General features: G+C 42.2%; 1 protein-coding gene across 1 annotated transcript in view; it reads right to left on the bottom strand.

Moving 5' to 3' along the window:
* Positions 1–16,865, bottom strand: part of LRMDA (leucine rich melanocyte differentiation associated) — a 1,013,179-nt gene that overhangs the window by 188,611 nt on the left and 807,703 nt on the right. Inside the window, exon 6 of the mRNA XM_058671395.1 lies at positions 1,100–1,184. Within this exon, the coding sequence (XP_058527378.1) occupies positions 1,100–1,184 (85 nt within the window). The remainder of the gene's footprint in view (positions 1–1,099; positions 1,185–16,865) is intronic.

Below are 16,865 nucleotides of genomic sequence, written 5' to 3'. Positions count from 1 at the left end.
AATCAAATCCTAATTAAATCTAAGAATATATACATGCAGAAAAGCTCTACTGAAGCCCAGACATCAAGTCTGGAACACAGGTCCAAATGACAGATCCTTCAAGTTCTGCATTCCGCTCCTGGTCACTTCCTGCAGAATACTGGTGGTCCCTCAACCCGGAACCCCTGTGTCATCTCAGACAGATGACTCTGCTAGGCTCTCATTCTCCTTTCCTCTGATGTGCACATCTTGCCATGGAGCTCAAACAAGCCTGGGACAGCCTTTATTCAATGTTCGCTACAAGGTATTTCTTGCTTGGGGAAATAACATTTAAAGTGTGTTCATCCTTCTCAATTAAACCTCAAAAGACAGATACACAATTAAGAAACATAGCTGCAGTCACAACTAGGACAAAACAGGGTAAACAGGTTGCACTGCAAGGCCTTCTCCTGCCCCTATCAATTCTAGCTAAGACAATCATACAGTCCTTGACCCAAAGGGCCAGCCTACAGTGAAGGTGTTTTCAAGCGTTATTCTTTCACAGCGTTTTGACTGCTTTGAATCTGAAGGCTCCAGAAATGGCAGTAGGAATTTGAAGCATTGGAAGAAGTGAAGAAAGTAAATCAACATTTCGAGGTTAGGAGCCATTCAGCACAAACAACACACAGATTGTCTCCAAGGCTGCCAGGCAAATTGGAATTCCCTTTAGCTGTAATGTGCAGTTCATTCACGTTGAAATTACAGATTTCAACTATTATACTTCCAAATAATGATACTTTCACAAATATTAGCAAGTTTCCCAATTTCTCCCCATTACTGTGGCAGGGGGTAATGAGTTCCTGGGTAATTGTTAAGTTACGATAATCTCTTTATTAAAAGAAAAAAATGTTCATAATTATATTGTACTGTGGATTTATGTGCCTCCCCAGCAGACCGCCACTGAGTTCTGTTTAATATGGGTTAAAATCACTGGGTTTCACAGGTATGGTTTTCTCATCAAGGACTTAAAAAGTCCTGGTATTCCTTGTTAAGAGGCGTCGCAATAGCAATGAGCTCAGTGCTCCATGTGACCAACTGCCCCTCCAGTGCCACCACTGAGAGCAATAAACTGAGTTCCTACCTCGATGACTGGTGAGCTCCCTGGAGGCAGAAGGCAGGGGTGTGTAGTGGCGCTCTGGAGAGGGCATGACATCCTCACTGGAAGCCTGGAAGACAAAGAACAATGTCTCCATGAAGTAATGCAAAATGTTCGTCTGCCAGTCGGCCCCCTGGGATCGGAGTTTAGGATACCATCCCCTGAGATTCTGCCTAGGAAGCAAGGTTTGTCTTTGATGGACATGCTTTTGTGGCTAGGGTAGCACATAGTGCTTTGAGGGGCCTCAGAATATGGGGCTGGGCTCCAGGACGAGGAGATTGCTTGTTTATTGCACCAAACTGAAAGGAGAACACAGAGTGAATGAGACAAGCTGAGGGTCTGGCCCAGTGGCTCAGCAAGCTAATCTTCCATCTGCAATGTCAGTATCCCATACGGGTCCCGGCTCCAGTCCCCACTTTTTCACTTCTGATCCAGCTTCCTGCTAATGGACTGGAAAAGCAGCAGAGGATGGCCCCAAAGCTTGGGCTTCTGAACCCACATGGAAGACCTGGAAAAAAGCTCCTGGCTTTGGATAGGGTCTGCTCTGGCCACTGGGGTCATTTGGTGAGTGAACCATAGATTGAGGAGTATGCTCTCTCTTTCCTCTTCTCTCTGTAAATCTTTTTTTTTAAAGATTTGTTCAGTATTACAAAGTCAGATATACACAGAGGAGGAGAGACAGAGAGGAAGATCTTCCGTCTGATGATTCACTCCCCAAGTGAGTGCAATGGCTGGTGCGCACCGCCGATCCAAAGCCGGGAACCTGGAACTTCTTCCGGGTCTCCCACACGGGTGCAGGGTCCCAATGCATTGGGCCATCCTCGACTGCTTTCCCAGGCCACAAGCAGGGAGCTGGATGGGAAGTGGAGCTGCTGGGATTAGAACCAGCGACCATATGGGATCCCGGGACGTTCAAGGCGAGGACTTTAGCCACTAGGCCACGCCGCCGGGCCCCTGTAAATCTCTTGCAAAGAAAAATAAATCTTGAGAGAGAGAGAGAGAAAGACAAAGACTAAGACTGAAGGCATATACTTAAATTCTAGCCCAAGTCTTCCCCCAGTAATTCCCACAAAGTAAGGCAAATTGTTACAGAGCCCAGCAAGGAGGGTGAGCTTCTTGAGTCCAGAAGGACTGGGGAAGGCCAACATGCCCCTACAGCCTGTGTGAACTTGGGCTCTGGCTGAGTTTACCAATAGCACTGAGAAGTCCATTTGAAATTTGGATTTGACACAAAGCTTGAGAATCCCTTATCTGAAATGCTTGGGACCAGATGCAATTTGGATGTGAGATTTTTTTTTTCAAACATTTTAATATGTGCATGTAAATAACAAGGTATCTTGGGGATGGGTCCCACATCAAAATAAAAAAATCCACTTATGTTTCACATGTACTTTAAAGGTGTGGCCCAGATTTAATTTTATACACTGTTTTTAATATACCAAAGTAACGATTTTGACCTGTTACTAGAGGTCAGTTGTGGCATATATCACATGTGGCTCTATGTCAGCACTTCAAAAGTTTCAGATCGGGGAGCATTCAGATTTTCCGTTAATCCCATTAAGAATGCTCAGCCTATACAGTGGTTATCAAAAAACCTTTGTTATTCCAAGGCCTAAAAGAAAATGACATGATATCATGAAATACATGTTTGTGAGCAGCCTTAGCACTGCTCACACACAGCTCTTTAAGCCTGCAACTGTATGGCCCAAGCTGCTACCTCTTCTACCTCGTCCCCCAACTCTATGTCCTCATGGGCTGGGAGGCTGCTGTCACTCACACCAGTGACCAGTATGTCACATTCAGAGTGTGGTTGCTAAGAAGCATTATCATGGCAATTCTCAAGTCATATTTCCAAATCAAATGAAATTTTTTTTTAATATCCAAAAAGAACATCTGCTAGGATCAAAATCCTAAGCTTACAAAATTTCCAAGCTCCACGAAAAAGTAAATTTCATTAGCACTACATTTTTCTTTCCGGCATAGGAAATACACTCAATAGGATATATTTGCACTGCTGGAAGCAAGCCTTTTCTCAAAAGAGATTACCTACATTGTGGGAATCAAAACTAAGTAGCAGATTAGACCTGCTTGCTAGAAAAACCCTTTAAACTCCAGTTCTGACATTTGAGATGTTTGATTAAGCGGCTTTCACTGGAGACTTATGGAAGGAGTTCTGAATGGAGTAAGATCAGAAGCCATTCCCCAGATAGAAACAGACTGCAGGTAGCATTTCTTCACTCCAGCGCCAAGACAAATATATGGTATTTAAAGCTCAAACCAAGTGGAGAAGGCACTGAAAAATAAAAGCTCAGTAACCAAGGGAAAGCTTTTATAAAGTAGCTAAGACTCACTATATACTTAATCATTAGACATTTAGGATGCTGCAAGAATGAAAAAAAAATCAGGAAATTCATTAACACTTAAATAAGATTAGAGACCGGTATTCAAGGGTTCTTTAATGTCTATGTGATGGATCAAATGCAATGATATTGTTCTAAAGGCTGCATCAGACCACTATGGTAAGACACATGAAGCAAGGGAAATGAGGACCAACTTCTGCTGGTCTGTCCTCCCTCCTTCCTTCCTAAGTAGTCAGAGCTTGTCCTCCGTCATCAAGGTTTCTGGTCCACATCATCGCTAAAAGAAGCCCTCAATCCAGCGAGTTTCAGAATGCTATGTGGTGATATTTTTTAGTTCTTTTTAATCGCCATTTGAGCTGCTGACAATTTGATGACAGCTCCTCCTAAAACTGCTGAAAGAAATGCTACCTTTGAACAAATACCTGACTGTACAAAACACTATCTTTCTAAAACCAAGAGTAAGACAGCCATTTAGTTTCAGTTCAATTATCATCAGAGCAAAAGGTGTACGTGGCATTGTTTTTGCAATGATCAATTTACAGTCAACAATTACTTTCCTGCTCAGTGTTCATTTATAAACTTGAACAATTCTGACTTCCGGTGCGACTCGTAGACATCACTTTCCAACTTTAAGCTCCATGAGTTGACATGTGTCTAAAGAAAGCCCATGTGACTTTTTCAACAAAGATGTTCACTTACTCTAAACCTCACACCCACAAGCACAGTTCAGAGAAAAACACAGGAATCATATAAAAAATTAGACAAGAAGAAGTTTTAAATTCTCACACTATCTGCCAAAGAATGAAGAATTGACCTTGAAACTGAAGGAACACATTCATAGTACACTGAGGTTGAAATCATAGACATGTAAGCAGAAACATTTAAGTGACATTTTTTTTTACTGTGAACTAAGTAGAGATACACAAAGAAATTAAGGAAATTTGGGTAACTTTGTATCTTCAAGATTATAGAGGCTCAAATATCTAAATGAATGATAATCATTTTAAAAATTCAAACAGGAAAAGACCTGAAGGGCTAACAAGCAGATTTGATCCTATTTGCCAGTAGGAAGGGCAATGCAAACTAAAGAGGATTTCTCTTGTCATATTATTAGCAAAATTTTCAGTCTCACAATAAATGACAGTGAAAAGGGAAGGAAATTACTGTCCTCTCCCTCCAACCAGTAGGAAAAAACTACACTGTAGAGTAACTCAGCAATACCCAACAAGATTGCAAATTAGGGTAATTTCATTCAAAGTAACTATATATATGTGTGTGTGTGTGTGTGTGTGTGTGTGTGTGTGTTTGTATACATATCTTTATAGATATATACACACACATGCATATAGAAACAAATACATAAAAATAGAAACTATAACTGGTTGGCAGCTATACATGTTCCATTTCCTTCAACTTTCCTACATTTTTGACAGCTCTCAAAATTAAACATGAAAACTGCCCCCCAAAATAACAGCCTTGTGTTTCTTGGATGATCCAGGCCGTCCTGTGTTGATAGGACCCCATACCGGAAAATTTCCTCTAACAATGCTCTACTACTTGCATTACCTGGATTTAAATCTATTTCTGGTTGGTTTTTGTGATGAAACATCTCATTCCCATTTCCTCTAAAGCTGCTGTTGATGAACTATAAAACAGGAATAAGGTGGGAATGCCAAACACATAGTCCCTTCCCGCCAAACTTGACAAATTTCTAATAGCCTTGGAAGTCTTCCTGCAGATCTGTCAGAGCACACTGAAGGCTTCTCTACTCTTCTCTTACTGACAGTTGGAAAGTTACTAATTTTTTTTAATTCCCATCAATAATGGTAATAGTCACTAATATACTGCACTCCGCAATTTTCATAATGCAGGAAGAAGGAAGGTAGAGTTTTGGCAACCTGCTTGAAAACGAATCAATGAAGGCACAGTTCCCTCGACACGAGACTTGCAGAGTGAGAATTCCACTTGGTTATTCCAGAAAGCAGATTCAGTTTTCTGTAACTATAAAACAGTGTCTTCAGATACACACGTTAGAATTCGAGTCCCTCCCCGATGGGTGCCATCCCACAATCACAGCAGCCCAGCGGGTACTACTGTGCATCCCAGAGGCCCTGCAGGAACATGATACAGACCATAGGAAGAGACACTTGGCAGGCTTCAAAACAAGAAGAGGGCAGCTACAAAGTTGTTTAATAGCCATAAATCTCCCACTATTTTTCACAAAATACCACCTAAGACCACAGCTCCACAACTCATTCCCCATCACTCAGCTCAAGTGGAACGCTTGGGCATGCTCACTCACCCTTAAATCATACGCCGCATCAAGTGATCCCAGGTCTGGGAAATTTGTCAGCTTCTTTCAAGTAAAAGCAATCTTCGCTTTTCATCACAATTCATTCCTCCCAACCATGGTATAAAGCTGACTCTTCTAAAAACATTTTTCTCTCATAAGAAAAAGCATCACTCATTTAGTTTTCAAGTACTTAATAACCATGTACTATATGCTAGACCTGTGTGAAGAATAACAAAGAAAACAAGAGGAGGATGTTTGCCACATCTCATTCATCAGAAGCACCATTGATTAATACTGGTTGCATGGAGTTTCCAACTTTTAACGTGACCTTCGCATGCTGCCTTAGTTACAGAATGTCACCCCTGACTTCTATTATGACATCTGAACATGCGGCAGTAACTATAGCCTTACTGCTTTCTTATTCACGTTAATGGCTAGCTTTGGGGATGAACCATATTTACTTTCTGAAATCAATTTGACTGTCAACTCTGGCATCCAACATCCAGCCAGAAATACAAGAGGAAGCCAACACACTAAAACTAAGTAAAATATATTAAAGTCAAAGACAAAACTCCACACCACTATTATCACAAAATAAAGATGCACTGTCTTCTGATGAGTTACTTCAAGCAACTAAAGAATTATCCAGAACGCTCAAGCAAACTGCCCTGCTCATGGTGAAGGATCCACACACTTCAGGCGAATGTGAGAGAGAAATCATCAATGACAGATGGACTGAGCAGGCAAGAAAGGGTGGTTTGTATCTTGTCCAGAGTTGGAAGCCAAAAACCTGAGAGGAAAATAAAAATGTAGGGTAGGGATGAGCATGAGCCTCTAACCAAGAGGCTGAAAAGAATCCCCAAGAGCAGCTGCACATCCGGGAAAGCGAGGGAGGCATGGGCTAGTTCAGGTCAGAAGTTGGCCAGAGAAGAGGACAGCGGCTAGGAGAGGGCTGTGCCTAAGTCTCCTCTGGAATAAGATAGACTTTTGAATGCAGGACCCAGAAGTTCTTCACTGTTTTTATCTCATCTGTCAGAGCCTCAACTCTGCCAGTCCTCCAAATGTCACCCAAGACCACTGGGCCTCAGCAGCAGTTCAAGGGTAGCTATGGGAAGGAGGGAGGGGCAAAGCAGGCAGGAAGGGAAGGAAAGAGCTACAAAAGCAACAGCATGGAGGTTTTTACATAAATAAAAAAACACAGAGGGGAAGGGTTGGAAAGGATCTTACAAATCACCTAGAGTAATGGCTTTCAGAGGATCTCTAGCCAATATTTACGTAATGAAAGAAAAACAACAGAATATCTAGATACTGAACTCTACCATAAATTACCATAATATGGTGGCTAAATAAAACTCAGAGAAATATGCAAACTTCATCACATAATATTAAGTGAACACAGTGAATATCATTATACATAAACTATGATTTTTAACTATGTGAAATTTGCAAAGGAAGTAATAAGTAGATATCAACAAATGTTTGTTAGGTTGGCTTTTCTTTAACTCCAATATGCCATGGCTTCTAATCTACTTAAGAATTAAAGTCCCAAAGTTCTAACATACCAGGACTGAACCCAAAGGAACACATATTCTATCAAGCATATTTCCAAACTCTACCATGAAAAGCTGACAAAGAGGTAGAAGGAGAGATAGAGGGAGAAAAGAAAGAAGGTAGTGGTGGGTAGGCATTGATACAGAGGTGAAGCTGCTGTTAGGGAAGCTTTCTGCCCACAACATAGTGCTAGGATCTGAGCCCCATCCTGATTCTCATCCAGCTTTCTGCTCATGCACACTCTGAGAGGCAGCAGGGAATGGCTCAAGTACTCGGGCTGGATGCTATAGTTTAAATCCCAACAAATGTACAATGAATCTGATGTTTAAATGATTTTGATAAAATCAACAAGGTTTATATGATGTACACTCAAAGGCAGGGAATATACCTGTGGCGGGGCATTACTCAATTCACACTAACATGAGCATTCTGTGGCCTACTGTAGAAATAAACCTGACACTTAAGTTAATAAATGAGTATCTGTGCAATGTGGACACAGGAGCGTTTCGGATGTCTTTTGCCCGTTGGGTTCACATTACCAGTGGAGGGCCAGAACTGACCTAGATCAGCTCAACAGAATGAACGGCTGATTTGGGGGACTTTGAGTCTTGTTAAATCCAGGTATCATTCAAAATTATATACACTTCTGAATTATCTCAGGCATCTGGTACAGCAGTTAAACCTTGCATCCTTCATTAGACAGCTGGGGTTCAAGCCCCTGCTTTGCTCTCCAATTGCAGCTTCCTGCTAATGCAGCGCCCCCAAGGGAGGAAGCAGGGAATGGCCCAGTTAGATCCCTGCCACCCAGCCCAGTCCTAACTACTGCAGGCATTTGAGAAGAGAATGAATAGACAGAAAAAAACCTCTTTCTTTTTTTTTTTTTAAAGATTTATTCATTTTATTACAGCCAGATATACACAGAGGAGGAGAGGCAGAGAAGAAGATCTTCCGTCCGATGATTCACTCCCCAAGTGAGCCGCAACGGGCCGATGCTGCGCCGATCCGATGCCGGGAACCTGGAACATCTTCCGGGTCTCCCATGCGGGTGCAGAGTCCCAATGCATTGGGCCATCCTCAACTGCTTTCCCAGGCCACAAGCAGGGAACTGGATGGGAAGTGGAGCTGCCGGGATTAGAACCGGCGGCCATATGGGATCCCGGGGCTTTCAAGGCGAGGACTTTAGCCGCTAGGCCACGCCGCCGGGCCCAAAAACCTCTTTCTTTCTAACATTTAATTTTTTTCCCCAAAAGTAAAGGTCAGACACACCCAAACTCATCATGTCCTAACCACTTCACAAAATTTTACTATCACTAACGTTGTTGAAATTATATCGATCTATTCTGTTTCTATGGTGGAAATACCAAGCACATTCTAACTCGGTAGTATCACTTCAGTAGTCTGACATTGGCCAAAGAGGAGAGTTTGCAGTGAAAGAAAGAACGGACACTACAAAACAAGGCTTAATTTATCAGTATGATTTCTGAAGTTTAGTAAAGTGATGGAGAAAATATTAATGATGTAGATTAAGCTCTAAAAGATATTATGACTATTACCATACTAGTGTGATTCGTACAAGAATTGAGGACACATTCTTCAAACACTCCAAAAGTATTCTTCTATTCAGCAAAGCAGTTGCTCATGTCAGCAGAGAGTGGCCTGACATACACATTAGGGCAAAGGGAAGAACAAGCAGCTTTGCTGTGCTAACTACTCTCATTCATCAGTTGCAACCAGAGCCAAAAAGTAAGACACAGGAGTGTGGCTAGAGTCACTCAAACACTACAAGCCTAATTTTTGCCAATTGTGTTTTATATATATTTTATATGTGAAAAAATTATAGCAAACATTAAAAAGACGATTTCAGAAGTTGATGGGAAAAGAAATTAAAAGATGTTTACATTGGTGAAAGAATGCTTCAGAATTCATGTTTTCCACAAACTTTCTGAATACTCCTTATACGTATTAGAAATTACTTCTTTCTTCAGAGATCTATTAAACATATATTAGCACATCATTACATAAAACCATTACCTAGTAACATCTCAACTAGGTGGGGAGCTATGGAAAAGAGAACAATTTTACCATCTAGGAATGGGAATAACTGTAAGAAAACAACTCAATAAGCTGAAAGGAGTTTCACCTCGACCTCTCTGTAACTCGCAAACCATCTTCTCCCTTCCCTATCATCCGGTGTGTTATGGTGCTGATTCAAGTTACCTGCTGACTGCAGAAACTTGGGAAGCTCACATCAATGCTTGAAGCCATATCTTTCCAGACTGTAAAATGGCAGTGATGGCCACAGTCATGTTCGGACAAAGACGTGCAGGGCCATTAGACACAGCTAGCACCAGTGCCTACTTTGGCATTGACACTATCTCCAGTGCTTTCCACATGTTAACTTATCCGTCATCACACCTGTTCCATGGAGGAGTTACAACCTCTGATTCTGGTTTATAGAAAAGGAAATGAGGACCAGGGAAATGAAATAAATTGACCAAACTCCCATTTAGGTTCTGGTAACTGGCACGTGTCGGGGGAGCACACAAGCCCAACCATCGGGGGGCGCACAAGCCCACTGTTCCAACTGCTAAGACGCAGCGCTGATTCTCCAAAGATTCCGGTGAGAGATCGTGATCTTAGCTACTGCAGACTGAACATGATTTGGCTTGACTTCATTCTAGCTTGGAATAGTATCCTAACCTCTTCAACAAGCCCTGAAGCTTCTCTAGACAGAACCAGTTTGTATAGTTTTTGCCGCCCTCCACAGTAGCCGTAACAGGCATATACTGATGACTTGAATGAACTTTGTTCCTTTCACACAGAAAAGCACCACTGAGATCTCTTTTAAGAGAAAAAGTGAGATTCCTAAACTTCTAATAATCCAAACCCACCACACATTCATTTTGTTAATGAGATAGCCTGACAGCCTTCAATGAACAGCTACATTTGGCATTTCTCATTTGAGTTTGTAGGATGGTCTTAAAACTCTTATTCCATGTTTACTCCTAGAGTCTTGATTTATTATGGCTTTAAAAAAGGAACCTGCCTCAAGTGTCTCTCTTCCTCTCAGTTTTTATTTTACTTCATTATATTATTATTATTATTATTCTCAAGGGTAGCAGGTCAAGTTCTGTCCTTGGAACCAAACTAGCTTTCCAAAATGCAGTGCGCCAGCTCTCTGAAGCTAGGCCAGACATGCTGTCAGAGCTTTTACCAAATACATCAGACCTTCTGCTTGTAAAAATAAACTGATACCAATGCAAGAAATTTATTAGCAGATGACAGCCTGGTTCATAATGGAAATATGGAGAAAACACCATCCTTCAAAACTGACAGTTTATCCATCATGCCTCAGATTCCTGGGGTATAAGCAGACACTGTCACATGCAATCCGCCGAGGACACGTCTGCCTGGATTTCCTTGTGACAGGAAACTCTGAAAGAATCCAGGAGGAGGGAAGGACTTGCGCTGCCCTTAATGTGCTCAGCCATAAATTTTCAACATTAGCAGAAGAAACATGTGGCCCAAGAAATGAGTGATGGGGAAAACCAAGAGGCCTGAAATTCTCAAAGGTCCCTTCTTCCCTCACAGGAGTGATGCACTAAGACAGGGGTCAGAGAGGGTGACCGCGCCACTGGGACGGACATCAATACCCTGTTATGTGTAAGCAAAGCCAACAGGTGGCAGGGTACCGCTACGGACACACCACAGCTGCCTCTGCTTGAGGTGTGAGGGCCCGATCCTCTGGCCCCACTAACCTTCCAACTGTGGAGTTTGTTCTGCTGATCAACAACTTGTGACAATTTAGGAGAGCCATTTAAGCTGGGAATAAATGCATGATTATCTATGGGGTTCATAAGACGCCTGATCTTTGCAGACTTAATGAGGTGACCTGCCCAACCTTGTATGAAATAATTGTGTATTGTATTAAAAGCCGCTTTGGAAAATATAATCATGGTAGTAAACCAGAATAAAACAAATATGGTATTAAACAGGGAAAAATATTCACTGCCAATTTTATGGGGGCCTTAAAATATTTATGTTCTAAACTTGCATTCTTTAGAGATTTGCTGAGTGTGGCAAGAGCTAGGAAACTTTAATGAGATACATAAGTTTTCAAACCTACCAATCCCTTTAGTAAAAAGAAAAGTAATAACTGTAAAACAGAAACTGCAAGAAGACAAGTACAGCCCTAATGGGCTTAGACCCTTAACTCCCTCTAAAGGTCAAACAAAATATATGTAAATAAATAAAATGGGAAATTTTATTTAAAAGTGAATCTTTGGTGTCCCTTCCTGTCTTGTTAGGGTACAGTGTATATCACCACAAATATGATAATCCAGATAGTGTTTGGTTTTGTTGGTCTTGCTGTGCTAGGTGGACATGAGACAGAAATATTTTGGTGCCACTTGAAGACCAATACCCGGTTTGATACACTTGGCGAAATGATTCCCTGAGAACCTGACAGACCGCCTGACCCTTTCCTCATCCATAGATGCCTGAGTCTGTCTTTAAATGCTTTCACCCCCCAGAAGAGGCACAAGAACTTGTGATACAACGTGATTCGCTTCAGTTTATCTTCCCATTCCCTGCTCCAGAGAGACCTACGGCTCTGTTGACTTCACGTGTCCACATTAAATGTATCTGTGTTTCCCTTTGCTTTTTATCTAAGTGCATGCCAGCGTGACTTCACATTCAGCCAGGGTTTATTTCAATATTAGTGGAAAACAAGACATTTTTCAGTTTAATGAATAGCATCAGTGTCTGCCTTTTAACCAAAAAAATGTGACCTTAAACTTGATGGATCTCACCAGAAGGCATATTTTCAAATTAGTTTTCTATTGGAGGTTATGAATATCATTTCCCAAATTACTGTGACAGCTGCGAGGGGAAAGCCCACGTCACAGACACAACAGCTTAGAACGCAGACCTAACAAAACGGGACTTTCACTAGGGAACTTCGAAGGGTGGGGGAGGCTGGAAAATAAAGCTGGAATTCTAGAGGGTAATGACCTCTTCTGCACTCCAGGCAACGTGGAGCAGCTGGAATCCCCAAACTTTTCTGTTACCACCATTTTTGTTTCCAAATCATTCTAAGTTGGAAAGGTGAAGGCTGAGCATTACTGATTCAAAAAAACTCCAAGAGGACATCTGATATTTCTTCCTTATTAAGGATGATGGAGTGTAATTGATGTGCCTGGTGCCTAGCCAATTCCAACTTTTTGAGAACGCTGCTTAATGTGCAGACATTATTTTTGGACTACTGAATGCCAGAAAATAATGAGCTGGCATTCAGCGTTGGTGAATAAGACCCTGAATTTTCATCTAAAAGCAGTTTTGAGTTATTGCTGTAGATAAGGTGTAACTGTGCAAGGGAATTTTATCCATGTTTCTCCCATGAATCATAAATGAGGGAAAAAATTACAGTCTAAATTGCACTTAAAAGGAATAAAGTCTTTTCATGTCATCCATGATTTATCAAAATGATCTCATTTTAAGGGTACTGTGGTGTATCTTGATTAATCACATTAGGAAGCGTGATGAATGGCCTCTTTAATGGTATCACAGGATTTATTGGCAACATCCTGACTTGAACCAGAAGGGTAAGAAGTAAAATATACAATAGATAGCTGATGCAGATAGAGTGTCACTAATGCTCCGACTTGTTTTAAAATTATACCAGCAGCCTGCGTGTCAGGACATTCTGGAACCAAAAGGCGGGGCTGAGCGCGCCAAGGTTTACCCAGAAACTTGGGTGCTGCTCTGAAGACACAGCAACTCTGCCCGCACACTCCCTACACGGCCGCAGGAAGAGGTGGCGCTGTGAGATCTGGACAGACCTCCAAAGGTCCCTGCAGGAGGCAGGGGACTACCCCCAGCGCTCCCTGCTCTTTTGCCCTATTTCAATATCCTCTCTGCATTTCGCTTTAATATCCTAAATGCCTTTTTTTAAAAGCCTGCTCGAGTCTGCTCCCACTAATTTCCTCTAAGGCTGACAGATCAGAGGCTTTCCTCGAACTGTTCCTTTGGAGCTCAGGAGCCCTCCTCCTAATCCCGCTGCTTGTCCGCAATTAATCCTTCCAGTTGCCACATTATTACCACCACCACCCACAGACAGAGGAAGCTCCAACCCACTGGACGCTGGCTCCCCGACCGAAGCTTCAAAGGTGCCAATCACACCCTCCTCAGAAAGGGGCCTGCTGTCAGCATCAGAGGTTTCCATCTTCCCCGCTGATCAAACATTCTTCCCCAGAAGATTAATTCAGAGTCTCCGCCCATTTCCTCCCATACCCTCTTTCCCTTTTTGGTTTACCCAATGATCCATCTATCCCCCGAAAAGGGAAGCCATGGATAATAGGAGTCCTTTCAAAACAAAAGCTGTGCAAAGGCAAATTTAAATCCCAGCTGTTATCAACTTTTTTTTTTAACCCATTTAAACATCTTCAGGCAGCGGGGATTAGGGCCTGACCTGAAATGCCATTCTTTGATCAAAGACCCCAAGACTTTACACAAACATAACCACAAGGCAATGGTTGCCCCCCTCGCAAGGCTGGATTGATTCGTTTGACTGCAGCGCCTGGGGATGCGTGGAGAAGGTGCACACTTGCTTCGCCAACTTCCAACACATGTACCACCAAGCTAAGGAACTTTAAAAAACATTAAATATTTTTCCTTCCTATGTCTTAATTGTGCAGTCACCTGCACATTCAGACACCGCTAAATGGAGAAAGCTGGGTGGAGAACATGCGCATTTGTTTTTGTTTTTGTTTTTTTTTTCTGGTCCATCAAGGGCCCGGGAGAAGAGAAAGAAACAAAGAGAAAGCTCCATTGTCTCAGGTTTTTGTTTGTTTTCTGTTTAATTACTTATTTGAAAAGAAGAAAGAGACAGACAAATAGAGATCAGCCATCCCAAACAGCCTACAACAGCTAACACTGTGTGCCACAAAGGCCAGGAGCTTGGTGCTCAAAGGTCTCAGGTAGGTGGCTAGATGCTATTGCTTGAGCCATCACCTACTGCTCCCCAGACACAGCTGAACTGCAACTGGGATTCAGGCACTCCAATATGGGACGCAGGCGTCTTAACTATTACACCGATTGCCTGCCTGCCTGCCTGCCCCTGTTGTTTCTATTGTAAAGCAAAGATGATTCCACAAAGAACTGTGTTTACAGCTGCCATTTCTGCCAGCATCTTCTCTAGTCAGTTGGTACCAGCAATCACCCATCTCTGTTAGGGTAAGATAAGGATGAGAAATAGTAGGGCCTGACCTGGTGTCTGCAAACGGTCACCAAGGAAGTTCACCTGTCAAGTCCCCAGTAAGTATCCCCATCTTTTAGGACCAGGAATCAGGAATATGCTGTGAGCTTTTACAGTGGTACTGTTAAAATTCAAATAATTGTTCAGCTTGTATCCCAACATGGGAATTCTAGGAGCTGAAGCAGGCAAAAATATGTATGGTCATCAAAAAGTTTATAGAAAATGCAACTAAAATAATACATTTATTTGGATGCCAAAAATGTGTGAAATTCAAGCACCTAACCATGTTTGTAGCTCACTGACAGGGTTAAGATCTAGAAACCTCACGTTGCCATCAGTCTTTCTTCATGACGTAGACAGGAATGCCTGACTAGTGAAACTTTCTAGATAGACTGCATTTTCCTAGACAAGGACTGCGCATTCTTAATTTTCACAACAGTAAGGCTTTTGCTATTACAAAATATAGTCACCATGGAGTGGTGTCAAGAAATGCTGAGAAATGGCTCAATGGTTAGAAAATCATTTGAGTAATGGCTCGAAATATTTTTTCCAAAATTATTTGATGAACATTCACAGAGCTATTCTTGAAGGAAGCCTTTTTGTGTCATTTACAATTAATAGCTGTTGACATAAAAAAGATTGACTCACCTAAGCATGTGTATAAAGCTCATTTCTTGAGAGACTCCAGACCCAAATATTATCAGTAATATGTGAAAAATAACTTAGTAGCATAATCAGTAAATCTTACGTCCTGTACAATATTGATAACCATTCTAGCAACTTTATAATCCCTGTAGCCAAAAGAAAATGCAAAGCTGACTCAAACCTTTATTTCCTAAAGAAATATTATCACCCACTCCTGAAATCTCAGGCTCCAGATCTGTGTGAGCCAACAGGATTCAGTCAGAGACCAAGTATTCAAGGACACATTTCTATCCATAAATCCAATTCTCCATGTGTGTAATGCTTGGGACCATTTCAAGGGCAAAAAACCAAGAATAAAACAGAGGGCTGGGGAAGGAATCACAGAGGGAACCAACAAAAAAACAAAAGGGAAAGAGACAGGGAAAGAGGAGGAACAATGTTTGCAAATTATTTTTCCAATAACTTTCCTTCCATTAAACCATTTTCCCCAATTGCATTCTTCTTTCTCCACTGCATTTGTAGCAATTCAGAAATGAAAAATTCACACGCGCTGTATGATCCCTCCCCCTCCTTTTCCTATATTCAGGATTCTTAGGTTCTAAAAGGTAAACCGCGCCACAGAAACCCAAGCCTGCCTTCCTCATCTCCTGGATACAGCCAGAAACTGTGTGTTCACCACAAGCTCACAAAGGGGTGTTTGGCCCACTTACCACAGACAGGACCCTGTGGGTACAACTTGGTTACACAGGGCCAGCATCTGAAAGGTCTCTAAGTGTTCCCTGGGGAATTGGGTCCTGAGCTTTGCCCATGGAGAAATAAAATCCATGGTGCATAATTTCTAAAATCATCAACCTTTTGTTTACTGAAGGATTATTGGAAACTTCAGAGAACTGATACATTGATTCTTGGAGGGGAATCTTTCAGAAAGCCCTGTGTTCTCCTAACTGAAGTGAGCATCTTCAAATCCTACTCTAAAATAGAATAATGGGATCTGGTATGATGACTCAATTGGCTAATCCTCTACCTGCAAGTGCCAACATCCCATATGGGCATAGGTTCGTGCCTTGCCTACTCTACTTCCCGCTGCTTGTGGCCTAAGAAAGCAGTGGAGGATGGCGAAAGAGCCTTGAGACCCTGTACCCGTACAAGAGTCCCTGAGATGGCTTTTGGATTCATATCAGCTCAGCTCCGGTCACTACAGCCACTTGCTAAGTAAACCAGTGGAAGGAAGATCTGTGTCTCTCCTTCTCTCTATAAATCTTTCAAATATAAATCTTTAAAAGAAAACAGAATGCTGATCAAGTTTCCCCCTCTGCTATAAAAACATCACACAATCACTGAAGTTACACCTGGGATAAGCCATAAGCATCCAACATTACCTAGAAGGCCCCTGTCCTGGCCCTTGCCCTAGCCAGGCAGCCTGGGGCCCCAGCCACCTGAGAACTCTTTGCCACTGGTCCTTCCCCCAAGCCAGTCTCCTAACACATTCTGCTTCAGTGCTGTTCCCCTCCCTCTGGTGGCTTGCTCCTTGCTGGCAGTGCCCCATACCTCCTGAGGCTGGCTATGATAGCCTCCTCATGAAAACTTGGGAAGCAGTCATCCGGATGACACTTGAGCCCTGCACAAACAGCACCACTCAGCCCCCTG

The sequence above is a fragment of the Ochotona princeps genome, chromosome 13, assembly GCF_030435755.1.
Source record: "Ochotona princeps isolate mOchPri1 chromosome 13, mOchPri1.hap1, whole genome shotgun sequence".
Taxonomy (NCBI): Eukaryota; Metazoa; Chordata; class Mammalia; order Lagomorpha; family Ochotonidae; genus Ochotona; species Ochotona princeps.
This window is presented reverse-complemented; position numbering and strand designations above follow the sequence as displayed.